Here is a 17702-nt window from a genome sequence, read left to right on the forward strand (position 1 = left end):
AGTTATATTAAAACACGCTATTTCTAGGTTTGTTTGTGTTTCGCTCTCACCGGTGTGTTAGTAATGTCCTCTCTTCGGCTGCATCGGTTGCCATAGTTACGAGACTACGCGTGCATGACGAGGGAGGAGGAGGGACTTGTAGGCTGTTCCCGTCCACATTTTCATAAATAGTCTGTCTTTCGTGAGTATTGCCAACTGGCGCAGTAATGTGCCAGCGCGTATTGCTTTATGGGCCTTTTTGTGTCAAATAACTTGTCACCAGTGTTGTCCAAATGTATAAACTAATATGAATATCCATACAAATTTAGTAAGTTATGTAGTGGTGCTGTCACAAAACCAGCAGTTGCAAAGTCTGACGTTAGTGGTTCGATCCCCTGTAAAGTCATTTTATACATTATAACAAAATCCATATATAATATCACAGTAAGTGTCTAAACTGTATAAATTTACAGCCAAATGATATATTAATAGAGCAGACAGATTTATCAACCAATTATATGTTGTTTATGCCATAAAATAAGGGTCATATGGCGTTAAAACGCAAAATCCACAATCAGCAGTGATGTCTGTTGAAAAGTCGACTGATATATGAGTCAGGCCGATATTCCTTGATTTCGACAGACGTCACTGCCGATACTGGTTTTACCTGTTTCTGGACCTTTTCACCTGATTTTTCAGCCAAAACTATATTTACTCAAGTTTACATGCTTAATTTGTTCTGCAATATCACAATTGGTGTCTAAACTGTATGAATATACAGTCAAATGATATTTTATGGCATAAATTAAAAAAATTAAAATATCGGCTGATATATCTGTCTGCTTTGCTGATATAAGGTTCATATGGTGTTGTAAGTCAAAATTCAGTATCAGCAGTGATGTCTGTCGAAACTTGACTGATATATGAGTCAGGCCGATATTGCTTGATTTCCACAGACGTCACTGCCGATACTGGTTTTATCTGTTTTGAGGCCACGTCACCTGATTTTTGAGCCAAAATGATATATAACTCAACTTTACATGCTTAATTTGCTCTGCAATATCACAATTAGTTTCTAAACTGTATGAATCTACAGCCAAATGATATTTTATGGTATAAATAAAATAAAATATTGGCTGATATATCTGTCTGCTCTATCGATAATGTGAGTATCCTTCCTGTCTTACAACTCAACTGCCTGTAACTTGAGTGAATTTTCTTCTTGTCTTCTTGTCGTTCCCCCAGCTTCCTGTCTCTTGACTGTACGTCCTGTCCCTCAACCCAACATCATGTATTCGACATCCCCTTTAGCTCTGTGACAGGAGTCACAGAAATTCACCTGTCCTAGGTAAGACTTGAACCACCAACATCAGGCACGTTTTCTTTTTTTCAAAAATACTTTTATTGTCATACTATTTTGTCATACATAAGCATTATTATACAACTTGTGTGGTGATGACAATGTTTTTGTTTTTTTTATGTTAAGAGTGATATTAGATGCAGCACCCAGTGATAGACTTCATTTTCTTAATAGACAAATGACAATAAGCTGACACAAATAATTGCAGTTTACAGTAGGTTTAAATTACTATACTGACTTCACACAAGTCATCTTTCATCTTTGAAAATCTACATTCTGTGTTCCTAGAAATTCATATGTTCTACTACTAAGCATCGGCAGCACCAACATGAAGCATCACAATTTAGTAAGTTCAGTTCATTACTCTGTAAACATATTATAATACACTGACCACTAAAACCATCTTTATTTAAAATAATTTAATAATTTTCCCCTCATTCTATAATTTAGGTTTTCCATTTGATATATTTGTTGAACTGTTTCCCTCCATTTATATATTAAGGAATATGCTTTTTGCAGCCATTTTCTTATCTGTTTCAATGCTGTTATATGCAGAGTCCTTAATAAATATTTACGATAATTACTGCATCTTTTATCCACCGTTTTACCCAGTAGCATAAATCTACATTCAAATCAATAGCATCATTGAAATAGTATTAACCTCCTCCTGTACATAGTTCCAAAACACTTGCAATGACGGGCAGAACCAAAAACAATAAAACAGTAAAAACAATTCCCTGATTATTGTAAAAAACAGCTATGAAATTGAATTTTGGTGCAAACATTCAAGTTTACCTTCTGAGTGACTTGTTAAAACTTAAGTGTTAATCTGGTGCTCAAAATTTAAATTTGTCCAATACTCTGGGTACAGCCAAATAGCTACAAAACTTTGCTGTTCTTGGTGGTAAGAACTCCAATAAGCTAATTATTAATTTAAAATTGAGCATGCTAACACTAAACTAAGGTGATAATACCTGCGAAACACCAGCATGTCTGCATGCCAATTTTAGCATTTAGCCCAAATCATAATGTGCCAAAGTACAGCCTCACACAGTGGCTTGAAGGGCTGCAACCTCTGTCTGAAAATACTTAAAAATGCAGATAAAGTGTTACAAAAGATTTCTCATGATTATGATCTTCAGAAAAATAATAATGAATCATCTGTCATCATGCAACAATATTAGCTGTGGCCTGCACCATTGGCAAATCTGAGAGAGTATTTGTCTCCTGTTCTAGATGAGCTAAGACTGAGGTAGAGTAACTGTGTTTAAAGGCAGGGCTTATATACAGGATGGTCGACAATGCTAATGTACATAGAGTATGCACTAGGCAAGAGACATTTTGACAAGATACAGCAGAAAAAGCACAGGTGAAAATAAAATGAACAATGGCTAAATTGCTTTGAGCTGGGTACTGGGACATTCCCATGGGTTACTGGGACACATAGTGGAAACAGAGCTGTTGTTAATGTTATAAGTAAGACCTGTGCTTTTCCTGCAAGTCAAAATGTCTGCTGTGAAGATGGGCCTTTCAGCGCCGCCAGTATTAGACAACTCATATTCAAATACAAAAGGCAGGCAGAAATCTTAATATCTGATTTATTCTTTGCTAGCTGATTAGATTTAGGTGTTCAATGATAAAGGTCACTGTGAGCAGGCATCCGTCTCATTTTAGTGAAGGAGATATTTAAAGGTGGCCTTGAAGGGAGTTTCCTCCAATTTGGCACAAACGTCCTCTTGGACTCAAGAATAAACGATGAGAATCTGGTGGTTTAGGGCTAAGGTCACGGCGACCTCATTCAACATGTTTTTGGCCACAACTCAAGAACCTTCGGTCATCATCTTGAAAAATGGTTGTTAACTGTAAGTGCAACTTTACTGGAGCGTGGATTCATACAATCGTAGCGGTAGCGGTTTAGTTTTGGTCATGATATTAGTGTGTTTGATGCTGCTCTGAAGAGAAAACAATTTTAATGCATCAATTTTTTTTTTAAAAAGTAATTTTTTTTTACTGCCCAACAGCTCTGGAAGACTTCAGCGAGACAGCTTTTTGTTATAGTTCTGATTTCAGTGAGCAAGGAGGTAGTTCATGCACATCTCAGCAAGATGCCAAAAAAGACACAAAAGCAGAAAACAAGAGTCCATTCACCATCTCAAGTCACCTGTCCTGTTTTCACTCAAACCTCATCTCACCAAAGAGTTCTGGTTTCAGGTGAACACTAACTGTCCTGAAGGAAGTTACTGCAGTCAATTTTGACCGCATTCAAAGTCAATTTCCCTTCAAACTCCAGCGGCTGGATGAAGATGTTGTGACTGGGGAAGAAACCCAGCATCTCTTCAAACTCATCATCCTCCTGATATTCCTCGTCCACATTTCCTGGCTCGTGTGAAGACATGTAGTCAACGGTTGTGTTGGTGTCCAGAGAGGTTTGCGTGTGGCCGGAGCTGTCGGAGTCGTGGGAGAAGCTCTTGATGTACGTGGTCAGAGGGTAGAGCAGTGTGGCTGGCTCCGTCCCGGAGCTTAAGGTGGTTCTAGACTGGAGCTGCGAAGAGACGTCGGTAGGTGTGGAAATGTCGCTGTTCTGCTGGGGCACCTCCTCCACATCTGCCAGGATGGGCTCTTCTTCCTCCTCTGTTACAGTGGAGTTGCTCGGCTGCACCTGGAAGTTCATCTTACCCTGTTTCGAAGAGAGGAACAAGCTTGAAGTATGATCGTTGAGTTGCAATTTACCTATTTTAATCTTTCCTCCATAATTACCTTCTCCTGAATGCACTCTTTAGCCCACTTGCTGTTTGCAGGATCTGGCACATTATCGAGCATGAGGCACTGGAAATACACCCAAAACCTGAGAGGGAATGTGGAAAACAATGTATAGAAGGTTTATTGGTAATGTAGCAATTAGGTTTTACTGCTTTAACATTTCTTTGCAGAGATGTTGCCCCTTGTAGGTTGCTTTTACTTATAAATCCACATAGAGCTGCTGCTTACATACCTCTCCTTTACTGCTGAACAGTGGTACAGACACACCAGAATTATCGCAATCGGGGCAGCCACTGCAGACACTATTAGTGGGGATAGCTGGGTCTCCTCTGCAAAAGTAACAGTGAAACAGGGAGATGTAAGATTGTGGCATATACATTTGGTGCCTCTAGTACAGTTAGTTAAGGTAGTTACATATGCATATAAAAGCTGTTGCAAATCTATGCAATGGCGCATCTCGGCAGGTTATTTTATGTGGTTTAAGGTGATTTTCAGCTGTTTTTGGGACATGTCATATTTTGACATTTTTGCCATACTATAGCCTTGCTTTTTCGGTCATTTTTTTTCACATGCCAAATTATGGTGTTTTACGTAATTGTTGCAACTCTCTATGCAATGGCGTGTCTTGTCAGGCTATTTATGTGGTTTTAATGTGGTTTTCAGTTGTTTTTGGGACATGTCATATTTTGACATTTTTGCCATACTATAGCCTTGCTTTTTAGGTCATTTTTTCCACATGCCAAATTATAGTGTTTTTGGCCCTTATTGCAACTTTCTATGCAATGGCGTGTCTCGTCAGGTTATTTATATGGTTTTAATTTGGTTTTCAGCTGTTTTTGGGACATGTCATATTTTGACATTTTTGCCATACTATAGCCTTGCTTTTTCAGTCATTTTTTTCACATGCCAAATTATGGTGTTTTAAGCAATTGTCGCAACTTTCTATGCAATGGCGCATCTCGGCATGCTATTTTATGTGGTTTTAATGTGGTTTTCAACTGTTTTTGGGGCATGTCATATTTTGACATTTTTGCCATACTATAGCCTTGCTTTTTTGGTCATTTTTTCCACATGCCAAATTATGGTGTTTTTGGCCCTTTTTGCAACTTTCTTTGCAATGGTGCGTCTCGGCATGCTATTTTACGTGGTTTAAGGTGATTTTCAGCTGTTTTTGGGACATGTCATATTTTGACATTTTTGCCATACTATAGCCTTGCTTTTTCGGTCATTTTTTTTCACATGCCTAATTATGGTGTTTTACGTAATTGTTGCAACTTTCTATGCAATGGCGTGTCTTGTCAGGCTATTTATGTGGTTTTAATGTGGTTTTCAGTTGTTTTTGGGACATGTCATATTTTGACATTTTTGCCATACTATAGCCTTGCTTTTTCGGTCATTTTTTTTACATGCCAAATTATGGCGTTTTTGGCCCTTTTTGCAACTTTCTTTGCAATGGCGCGTCTCAGCATGCTATTTCATGTGGTTTAAGGTGGTTTTCCGCTGTTTTTGGGACATGTCATATTTTGACATTTTTGCCATACTATAGCCTTGCTTTTTCAGTCATTTTTTTTCACATGCCAAATTATGGTGTTTTAGGCAATTGTTGCAACTTTCTATGCAATGGCGTGTCTCGTCAGGTTATTTATGTGGTTTTAATTTGATTTTCAGCTGTTTTTGGGACATGTCATATTTTGATATTTTTGCCATACTATAGCCTTGCTTTTTTGGTCATTTTTTCCACATGCTAAATTATGTTGTTTTTGGCCCTTTTTGCAACTTTCTTTGCAATAGCGTGTCTCAACAGGCTATTTTATGTGGTTTAAGGTGATTTTCAGCTGTTTTTGGGACATGTCATATTTTGACATTTTTGCCATACTATAGTCTTGCTTTTTCAGTCATTTTTTTCCACATGCCAAATTATGGTGTTTTTGGCCCTTTTTGCAACTTTCTTTGCAATGGCGCGTCTTGGCAGGCTATTTTATGTGGTTTAAGGTGGTTATCATCTGTTTTTGGGGCATGTCATATTTTGACATTTTTGCCATACTATAGCCTTGCTTTTTCAGTCATTTTTTTTCACATGCCAAATTTTGGTGTTTTAGGCAACTGTTGCAACTTTCTATGCAATGGCGTGTCTCGTCAGGTTATTTATATGGTTTTAATTTGGTTTTCAGCTGTTTTTGGGACATGTCATATTTTGACATTTTTGCCATACTATAGCCTTGCTTTTTCGGTCATTTTTTCCACATGCCAAATTATGTTGTTTTTGGCCCTTTTTGCAACTTTCTTTGCAATAGCGTGTCTCAACAGGCTATTTTATGTGGTTTAAGGTGATTTTCAGCTGTTTTTGGGACATGTCATATTTTGACATTTTTGCCATACTATAGCCTTGCTTTTTCGGTCATTTTTTTTCACATGCCAAATTATGGTGTTTTACGTAATTGTTGCAACTTTCTATGCAATGGCGTGTCTCGTCACGTTATTTATGTGGTTTTAATTTGGTTTTCAGCTGTTTTTGGGACATGTCATATTTTGACATTTTTGCCATACTATAGCCTTGCTTTTTCAGTCATTTTTTACACATGCCAAATTATGGTGTTTTAAGCAATTGTTGCAACTCTCTATGCAATGTCGTGTCTTGTCAGGCTATTTAAGTGGTTTAATGTTGTTTTCAGCTGTTTATGGGACATGTCATATTTTGACATTTTTGCCATACTATAGCCTTGCTTTTTCGGTCATTTTTCCCACATGCCAAATTATAGTGTTTTTGGCCCTTTTTGCAACTTTCTTTGCAATGGCGCATCTCGGCGGGCTATTTTATGTGGTTTAAGGTGGTTTTCAGCTGTTTTTGGGACATGTCATATTTTGACATTTTTGCCATACTATAGCCTTGTTTTTTAGGTCATTTTTCCCACATGCCAAATTATAGTGTTTTTGGCCCTTTTTGCAACTTTCTTTGCAATGGCGCGTCTCGGCAGGCTATTTTATGTGGTTTAAGGTGGTTTTCCGCTGTTTTTGGTACATGTCATATTTTGACATTTTTGCCATACTATAGCCTTGCTTTTTCGGTCATTTTTTTTCACATGCCTAATTATGGTGTTTTTGGCCCTTTTTGCAACTTTCTTTGCAATGGCGCGTCTCAGCATGCTATTTCATGTGGTTTAAGGTGGTTTTCAGCTGTTTTTGGGACATGTCATATTTTGACATTTTTGCCATACTATAGCCTTGCTTTTTCAGTCATTTTTTTTCACATGCCAAATTATGGTGTTTTAGGCAATTGTTGCAACTTTGTATGCAATGGCGTGTCTCGTCAGGTTATTTATGTGGTTTTAATTTGATTTTCAGCTGTTTTTGGGACATGTCATATTTTGACATTTTTGCCATACTATAGCCTTGCTTTTTCAGTCATTTTTTACACATGCCAAATTATGGTGTTTAAAGCAATTGTTGCAACTCTCTATGCAATGTCGTGTCTTGTCAGGCTATTTAAGTGGTTTAATGTTGTTTTCAGCTGTGTTTGGGACATGTCATATTTTGACATTTTTGCCATACTATAGCCTTGCTTTTTCGGTCATTTTTTCCACATGCCAAATTATGTTGTTTTTGGCCCTTTTTGCAACTTTCTTTGCAATGGCGCATCTCGGCATGCTATTTTATGTAGTTTAAGGTGATTTTCATCTGTTTTTGGGATATGTCATATTTTGACATTTTTGCCATACTATAGCCTTGCTTTTTAGGTCATTTTTTCCACATGCCAAATTATAGTGTTTTAGGCAATTGTTGCAACTTTCTATGCAATGGCGTGTCTCGTCAGGTTATTTATGTGGTTTTAATTTGGTTTTCAGCTGTTTTTGGGACATGTCATATTTTGACATTTTTGCCATACTATAGCCTTGCTTTTTCAGTCATTTTTTTCCACATGCCAAATTATGGTGTTTTTGGCCCTTTTTGGAACTTTCTTTGCAATGGCGCGTCTCGGCGGGCTATTTTATGTGGTTTAATGTTGTTTTCATCTGTTTTTGGGACATGTCATATTTTGACATTTTTGCCATACTATAGCCTTGCTTTTTAGGTCATTTTTTCCACATGCCAAATTATAGTGTTTTTGGCCCTTTTTGCAACTTTCTTTGCAATGGCGCGTCTCGGCAGGCTATTTTATGTGGTTTAAGGTGGTTTTCCGCTGTTTTTGGTACATGTCATATTTTGACATTTTTGCCATACTATAGCCTTGCTTTTTCGGTCATTTTTTTTCACATGCCTAATTATGGTGTTTTTGGCCCTTTTTGCAACTTTCTTTGCAATGGCGCGTCTCGGCGGGCTATTTTATGTGGTTTAAGGTGGTTTTCAGCTGTTTTTGGGACATGTCATATTTTGACATTTTTGCCATACTATAGCCTTGTTTTTTAGGTCATTTTTCCCACATGCCAAATTATAGTGTTTTTGGCCCTTTTTGCAACTTTCTTTGCAATGGCGCGTCTCGGCAGGCTATTTTATGTGGTTTAAGGTGGTTTTCCGCTGTTTTTGGGACATGTCATATTTTGACATTTTTGCCATACTATAGCCTTGCTTTTTCGGTCATTTTTTTTCACATGCCTAATTATGGTGTTTTACGTAATTGTTGCAACTTTCTATGCAATGGCGTGTCTCGTCAGGTTATTTATGTGGTTTTAATTTGGTTTTCAGCTGTTTTTGGGACATGTCATATTTTGACATTTTTGCCATACTATAGCCTTGCTTTTTCGGTCATTTTTTCCACATGCCAAATTATAGTGTTTTTGGCCCTTTTTGCAACTTTCTTTGCAATGGTGCGTCTCGGCAGGCTATTTTATGTGGTTTAAGGTGATTTTCAGCTGTTTTTGGGACATGTCATATTTTGACATTTTTGCCATACTATAGCCTTGCTTTTTCGGTCATTTTTTCCACATGCCAAATTATGTTGTTTTTGGCCCTTTTTGCAACTTTCTTTGCAATGGCGTATCTCGGCATGCTATTTATGTGGTTTCAATGTGGTTTTCAGCTGTTTTTGGGACATGTCATATTTTGACATTTTTCCATACTATAGCCTTGTTTTTTCGGTCATTTTTCCCACATGCCAAATTATGGTGTTTTAGGCAATTGTTGCAACTTTCTTTGCAACGACGCGTCTCGGCAGGCTATTTTATGTGGTTTAAAGTGGTTTTCATCTGTTTTTGGGACATGTCATATTTTGACATTTTTGCCATACTATAGCCTTGCTTTTTCGGTCATTTTTTCCACATGCCAAATTATGTTGTTTTTGGCCCTTTTTGCAACTTTCTTTGCAATGGCGTGTCTCATCAGGTTATTTATGTGGTTTTAATGTGGTTTTCAGCTGTTTTTGGGACATGTTATATTTTGACATTTTTGCCATACTATAGCCTTGCTTTTTCGGTCATTTTTTTTCCACATGCCAAATTATGGTATTTTACGTAATTGTTGCAACTTTCTATGCAATGGCGTGTCTCGTCAGGTTATTTATATGGTTTTAATTTGGTTTTCAGCTGTTTTTGGGACATGTCATATTTTGACATTTTTGCCATACTATAGCCTTGCTTTTTCTGTCTTTTTTCCACATGCCAAATTATGGTGTTTTAGGCAGTTGTTACAACTTTGTATGCAATGGCGTGTCTCGTCAGGTTATTTATGTGGTTTTAATGTGGTTTTCATCTGTTTTTGGGACATGTCATATTTTGACATTTTTGCCATACTATAGCCTTGCTTTTTCGGTCATTTTTTCCACATGCCAAATTATGGTGTTTTTGTCCATTTTTGAAACTTCCTATGCTATGGCATGTCTCAGAAGGCTATTTTATGTGGTTTAATGTGGATTTCAGTTGTTTTTTAGATATGTCATATTTTGACATTTTTGCCATACTATAGCCTTGCTCTTTCGGTCATTTTTTCCACATTCCAAATTATGGTGTTTTTGGCCCTTTTTGCAACTTTCTTAGCAACTTTCTTTGCAACGACGCGTCTCGGCAGGCTATTTTATGTGGTTTAAGTTGGTTTTCAGCTGTTTTTGGGACATGTCATATTTTGACATTTTTGCCATGCTATAGTCTTGCATTTTCGGTCATTTTTTTCACACATGCCAAATTGAAAAGCTCTCAGCAGGAGCTGCAGCTTTTTCTCAGCTCTACTTTCCAAGTTTCAAATGACTTTGCAGAAGTTAAAAAGCCACAGCTGACTTCTCAAACCAAAGGAGAACAAAACCGTGACAGCACTGAACCGCCATGTCTGTAAGGACACAAGAACCAGCCAGCCTCCTCCTGGGTGTTGGGAACTACACAGAAGTGACTGAACTGCAACCTCTTTTCTCGAGCCAGCAACCCAATGAACTCTTCTACCACTCCTCAACTGGCAAGTAACATCTGGGCATAGCATTAGGACATAAGTACAGGCCGGCCCACACTGTCTGTTTACATATCATGTGTAACTTGTATTGATGTTCATGCTATCGAATGAATCTTTGTTCTGATCTCTTTGGTATTGGGTTATTTGTTAGTCTGGAATTTAGGTTGTTAATGCATCACACAGACGAGGTCTTGCATGCAACTAACATCCTTTTTACTAAGCAAGGCATCTTATATACATATTAGATCACATACATGCACTCAGAAATTTGCGCTCAACAAAGGCACACAGAGAAGGAACTTAAAGTTCCCGCCTTTTCTTGGTTCCTTTGTCTCACCAACCACATGTTCAGCTAAGGCCTTCCTCGCTCTGCGGCCATCTTTGATCCAGCATCTTGAATTTGGCATCTCGTTGTAGCTTCTGTTGTTACTCAATCCACCTCTGTCTCTTGGTGTGTTTACGCTCACACCAACACCAGCTTCTGTTTGTCTCTCTCTCATACACACATTTACACATCCACTCATGTTTACATACTTGTATATATGAGCAGATAGGATATATTGGGTGTTTTGTTAGACATTGCTCTTAGGCAAACTGTGTTTTGTGATAATGGGCTCTATGAATAAAAATGATTTGAAAAGTGACTTGACTTTTCTTGTTTAATAAATGTTCTTGGAATAATACTTGCTGTCTGCTTAATGTTGTTCAAAAGTGAGTGAATCGCCAACTACTTTATCAAGAGCTACAAAATCCTTCACTCTTTACGATCAATGTGGTTGTTTTGATTATAGTTATTAGATCAAGGTTGCAAATCTAAAATTTAGTGTATTTTATTAGAATGTTTTTATTGATCGACTATCATTTTCCCGTTGTTTTATGGGACACGTCACATAGCCTTGCTTTTTCTGTCATTTTTTACACATGCCAAATTATGGTGTTTTTGGACCTTTTTGCAACTTTCTTTGCAATGGCGCGTCTCGGCAGGTTACTTTATGTGGTTTAAGGTGGTTTTCAGCTGTTTTTGGGACATGTCATATTTTGACATTTTTGCCATACTATAGCCTTGCTTTTTCGGTCATTTTTTCCACATACCAAATTATGTTGTTTTTGGCCCTTTTTGGAACTTTCTTTGCAATGGCGCAACTCGGCAGGCTATTTTATGTGGTTTAAGGTGGTTTTCATCTGTTTTTGGGGCATGTCATATTTTGACATTTTTGCCATACTATAGCCTTGCTTTTTCGGTCATTTTTTCCACATGCCAAATTATAATGTTTTTGGCCCTTTTTGCAACTTTCTTTGCAATGGGGCGTCTCGGCATGCTATTTTATGTGGTTTAAGGTGATTTTCAGCTGTTTTTGGAACATGTCATATTTTGACATTTTTGCCATACTATAGCCTTGCTTTTTCAGTCATTTTTTCCACCTGCCAAATTATGGTGTTTTAAGCAATTGTTGCAACTCTCTATGCAATGTCGTGTCTTGTCAGGCTATTTATGTGGTTTTAATGTGGTTTTCAGCTGTTTTTGCGACATGTCATATTTTGACATTTTTGCCATACTATAGCCTTGCTTTTTCGGTCATTTTTTACACATGCCAAATTATGTTGTTTTTGGCCCTTTTTGCAACTTTCTTTGCAATGGCGCAACTCGGCAGGCTATTTTATGTGGTTTAAGGTGGTTTTCATCTGTTTTTGGGGCATGTCATATTTTGACATATTTGCCATACTATAGCCTTGCTTTTTGGTCATTTTTTCCACATGCCAAATTATGGTGTTTTTGGACCTTTTTGCAACTTTGTTTGCAATGGCGCATCTTGGCATGCTATTTTATGTGGTTTAAGTTGGTTTTCAGCTGTTTTTGGGACATGTCATATTTTGACATTTTTGCCATACTATAGCCTTGCTTTTTCGGTCATTTTTTCCACATGCCAAATTATGGTGTTTTTGGCCCTTTTTGCAACTTTCTTTGCAACGACGCGTCTCTGCAGGCTATTTTATGTGGTTTAAAGTGGTTTTCAGCTGTTTTTGGGACATGTCATATTTTGACATTTTTGCCATACTATAGCCTTGCTTTTTCGGTCATTTTTTCCACATGCCAAATTATGTTGTTTTTGGCCCTTTTTGCAACTTTCTTTGCAATGACGCGTCTCGGCAGTCTATTTTATGTGGTTTAAGGTGGTTTTCAGCTGTTTTTGGGACATGTCATATTTTGACATTTTTGCCATACTATAGCCTTGCTTTTTCGGTCATTTTTTCCACATGCCAAATTATGGTGTTTTTGGACCTTTTTGCAACTTTCTTTGCAATGGCCTGTCTTGTAAAGGTATTGTATGTGGTTTAATGTTGTTTTCATCTGTTTTTGGGACATGTCATATTTTGACATTTTTGCCATACTATAGCCTTGCTTTGTCAGTCATTTTTTACACATGCCAAATTATGTTGTTTTTGGCCCTTTTTGCAACTTTGTTTGCAATGGCGCAACTCGGCATGCTATTTTATGTGGTTTAAAGTGGTTTTCAGCTGTTTTTGCGACATGTCATATTTTGACATTTTTGCCATACTATAGCCTTGCTTTTTCGGTCATTTTTTTCACATGCCAAATTATAGTGTTTTTGGCTTTTTTTGCAACTTTCTTTGCAATGGCGCAACTCGGCATGCTATTTTATGTGGTTTAAGTTGGTTTTCAGCTGTTTTTGGGGCATGTCATATTTTGACATTTTTGCCATACTATAGCCTTGCTTTTTCGGTCATTTTTTACACATGCCAAATTATGTTGTTTTTGGACCTTTTTGCAACTTTCTTTGCAATGGCGCAACTCGGCAGGCTATTTTATGTGGTTTAAGGTGGTTTTCAGCTGTTTTTTGGGACATGTCATATTTTTCACATTTTTGCCATACTATAGCCTTGCTTTTTCGGTCATTTTTTCCACATGCCAAATTATGTTGTTTTTGGCCCTTTTTGCAACTTTCTTTGTAATGGCGCGTCTCGGCAGGCTATTTTATGTGGTTTAAGGTGGTTTTCATCTGTTTATGGGACATGTCATATTTTGACATTTTTGCCATACTATAGCCTTGCTTTTTCGGTCATTTTTTCCACATGCCAAATTATGTTGTTTTTGGCTTTTTTTGCAACTTTCTTTGCAATGGCGCAACTCGGCATGCTATTTTATGTGGTTTAAGTTGGTTTTCAGCTGTTTTTGGGACATGTCATATTTTGACATTTTTGCCATACTATAGCCTTGCTTTTTCGGTCATTTTTTCCACATGCCAAATTATGTTGTTTTTGGCCCTTTTTGCAACTTTCTTTGCAATGGCGCATCTCGGCATGCTATTTTATGTGGTTTAAGTTGGTTTTCAGCTGTTTTTGGGACATGTCATATTTTGACATTTTTGCCATACTATAGCCTTGCTTTTTCGGTCATTTTTTACACATGCCAAATTATGTTGTTTTTGGCCCTTTTTGCAACTTTCTTTGCAATGGCGCAACTCAGCAGGCTATTTTATGTGGTTTAAAGTGGTTTTCAGCTGTTTTTGCGACATGTCATATTTTGACATTTTTGCCATACTATAGCCTTGCTTTTTCGGTCATTTTTTCCACATGCCAAATTATGTTGTTTTTGGCCCTTTTTGCAACTTTCTTTGCAGTGGCGCATCTCGGCATGCTATTTTATGTGGTTTAAGTTGGTTTTCAGCTGTTTTTGGGACATGTCATATTTTGACATTTTTGCCATACTATAGCCTTGCTTTTTCGGTCATTTTTTACACATGCCAAATTATGGTGTTTTTGGACCTTTTTGCAACTTTCTTTGCAATGGCGCAACTCAGCAGGCTATTTTATGTGGTTTAAAGTGGTTTTCAGCTGTTTTTGCGACATGTCATATTTTGACATTTTTGCCATACTATAGCCTTGCTTTTTCGGTCATTTTTTTCACATGCCAAATTATGTTGTTTTTGGCTTTTTTTGCAACTTTCTTTGCAATGGCGCAACTCGGCATGCTATTTTATGTGGTTTAAGGTGGTTTTCAGCTGTTTTTGGGGCATGTCATATTTTGACATTTTTGCCATACTATAGCCTTGCTTTTTCGGTCATTTTTTACACATGCCAAATTATGTTGTTTTTGGCCCTTTTTGCAACTTTCTTTGCAATGGCGCAACTCGGCATGCTATTTTATGTGGTTTAAGGTGGCTTTCAGCTGTTTTAGGACATGTCATATTTTGACATTTTTGCCTTACTATAGCCTTGCTTTTTAGGTCATTTTTTCCACATGCCACATTATAGTGTTTTTGGCCCTTTTGCAACTTTCTTTGTAATGGCGCGTCTCGGCAGGCTATTTTATGTGGTTTAAGGTGGTTTTCATCTGTTTATGGGACATGTCATATTTTGACATTTTTGCCATACTATAGCCTTGCTTTTTCGGTCATTTTTTCCACATGCCAAATTATGTTGTTTTTGGCCCTTTTTGCAACTTTCTTTGCAATGGCGCATCTCGGCATGCTATTTTATGTGGTTTAAGTTGGTTTTCAGCTGTTTTTGGGACATGTCATATTTTGACATTTTTGCCATACTATAGCCTTGCTTTTTCGGTCATTTTTTACACATGCCAAATTATGTTGTTTTGGCCCTTTTGCAACTTTCTTTGCAATGGCGCATCTCGGCATGCTATTTTATGTGGTTTAAGTTGGTTTTCAGCTGTTTTTGGGACATGTCATATTTTGACATTTTTGCCATACTATAGCCTTGCTTTTTCGGTCATTTTTTACACATGCCAAATTATGTTGTTTTTGGCCCTTTTAGCAACTTTGTTTACAATGGCGTGTCTTGGCGGGCTATTTTATGTGGTTTAAGTTGGTTTTCAGCTGTTTTTGGGACATGTCATATTTTGACATTTTTGCCATACTATAGCCTTGCTTTTTCGGTCATTTTTGACACATGCCAAATTATGGTGTTTTTGGACCTTTTTGCAACTTTTTTTGCAATGGCGCAACTCAGCAGGCTATTTTATGTGGTTTAAAGTGGTTTTCAGCTGTTTTTGCGACATGTCATATTTTGACATTTTTGCCATACTATAGCCTTGCTTTTTCGGTCATTTTTTCCACATGCCAAATTATAGTGTTTTTGGCTTTTTTTGCAACTTTCTTTGCAATGGCGCAACTCGGCATGCTATTTTATGTGGTTTAAGTTGGTTTTCAGCTGTTTTTGGGGCATGTCATATTTTGACATTTTTGCCATACTATAGCCTTGCTTTTTCGGTCATTTTTTTCCACATGCCAAATTATGTTGTTTTTGGCCCTTTTTGCAACTTTCTTTGCAATGGCGCAACTCGGCAGGCTATTTTATGTGGTTTAAGGTGGTTTTCAGCTGTTTTTGGGACATGTCATATTTTGACATTTTTGCCATACTATAGCCTTGCTTTTTCGGTCATTTTTTCCACATGCCAAATTATAGTGTTTTTGGCCCTTTTTGCAACTTTCTTTGCAATGGCGCAACTCGGCAGGCTATTTTATGTGGTTTAAGTTGGTTTTCATCTGTTTTTGGGACATGTCATATTTTGACATTTTTGCCATACTATAGCCTTGCTTTTTCGGTCATTTTTTACACATGCCAAATTATGTTGTTTTTGGCCCTTTTTGCAACTTTCTTTGCAATGGCGCATCTCGGCATGCTATTTTATGTGGTTTAAAGTGGTTTTCAGCTGTTTTTGCGACATGTCATATTTTGACATTTTTGCCATACTATAGCCTTGCTTTTTCGGTCATTTTTTACACATGCCAAATTATGTTGTTTTTGGCCCTTTTTGCAACTTTCTTTGCAATGGCGCAACTCGGCAGGCTATTTTATGTGGTTTAAGGTGGTTTTCAGCTGTTTTTGGGACATGTCATATTTTGACATTTTTGCCATACTATAGCCTTGCTTTTTCGGTCATTTTTTACACATGCCAAATTATGTTGTTTTTGGCCCTTTTTGCAACTTTCTTTGCAATGGCGCAACTCGGCATGCTATTTTATGTGGTTTAAGTTGGTTTTCAGCTGTTTTTGGGACATGTCATATTTTGACATTTTTGCCATACTATAGCCTTGCTTTTTCGGTCATTTTTTCCACATGCCAAATTATGTTGTTTTTGGCCCTTTTTGCAACTTTCTTTGCAATGGCGCATCTCGGCATGCTATTTTATGTGGTTTAAGTTGGTTTTCAGCTGTTTTTGGGACATGTCATATTTTGACATTTTTGCCATACTATAGCCTTGCTTTTTCGGTCATTTTTTCCACATGCCAAATTATAGTGTTTTTGGCCCTTTTTGCAACTTTCTTTGTAATGGCGCGTCTCGGCAGGCTATTTTATGTGGTTTAAGGTGGTTTTCATCTGTTTATGGGACATGTCATATTTTGACATTTTTGCCATACTATAGCCTTGCTTTTTCGGTCATTTTTTACACATGCCAAATTATGTTGTTTTTGGCTTTTTTTGCAACTTTCTTTGCAATGGCGCAACTCGGCATGCTATTTTATGTGGTTTAAGTTGGTTTTCAGCTGTTTTTGGGGCATGTCATATTTTGACATTTTTGCCATACTATAGCCTTGCTTTTTCGGTCATTTTTTCCACATGCCAAATTATGTTGTTTTTGGCCCTTTATGCAACTTTCTTTGCAGTGGCGCATCTCGGCATGCTATTTTATGTGGTTTAATGTGGTTTTCAGCTGTTTTTGGGACATGTCATATTTTGACATTTTTGCCATACTATAGCCTTGCTTTTTCGGTCATTTTTTACACATGCCAAATTATGTTGTTTTTGGCCCTTTTTGCGACTTTGTTTGCAATGGCGCATCTCGGCATGCTATTTTATGTGGTTTAAAGTGGTTTTCAGCTGTTTTTGCGACATGTCATATTTTGACATTTTTGCCATACTATAGCCTTGCTTTTTTGGTCATTTTTTTCACATGCCAAATTATGTTGTTTTTGGCCCTTTTAGCAACTTTGTTTACAATGACGCAACTCGGCAGGCTATTTTATGTGGTTTAAGGTGGTTTTCAGCTGTTTTTGGGGCATGTCATATTTTGACATTTTTGCCATACTATAGCCTTGCTTTTTCGGTCATTTTTTACACATGCCAAATTATGTTGTTTTTGGCTTTTTTTGCAACTTTCTTTGCAATGGCGCAACTCGGCATGCTATTTTATGTGGTTTAAGGTGGTTTTCAGCTGTTTATGGGACATGTCATATTTTGACATTTTTGCCATACT

At 37.3% G+C, this 17702-nt stretch overlaps 1 protein-coding gene across 1 annotated transcript in view; it reads right to left on the bottom strand.

Annotated features, from left to right (window-relative positions):
• Positions 1–1357: 1357 nt before the first annotated feature.
• The window catches only part of il12rb2 (interleukin 12 receptor, beta 2a), a 39208-nt gene continuing 22863 nt past the window's right edge, over positions 1358–17702 (bottom strand). The window contains exons 14-16 of the mRNA XM_042484147.2: positions 4332–4428; positions 4097–4184; positions 1358–4016 (exon numbers count right to left, since the gene is read on the bottom strand). Of these exons, the coding sequence (XP_042340081.2) occupies positions 3558–4016; positions 4097–4184; positions 4332–4428 (644 nt within the window). The 3' untranslated portion in view covers positions 1358–3557. The remainder of the gene's footprint in view (positions 4017–4096; positions 4185–4331; positions 4429–17702) is intronic.

The sequence above is a fragment of the Plectropomus leopardus genome, chromosome 5 (genome assembly GCF_026936395.1).
Source record: "Plectropomus leopardus strain MGB_pleo_1.0 chromosome 5, ASM2693639v1, whole genome shotgun sequence".
NCBI lineage: Eukaryota > Metazoa > Chordata > Actinopteri > Perciformes > Serranidae > Plectropomus > Plectropomus leopardus.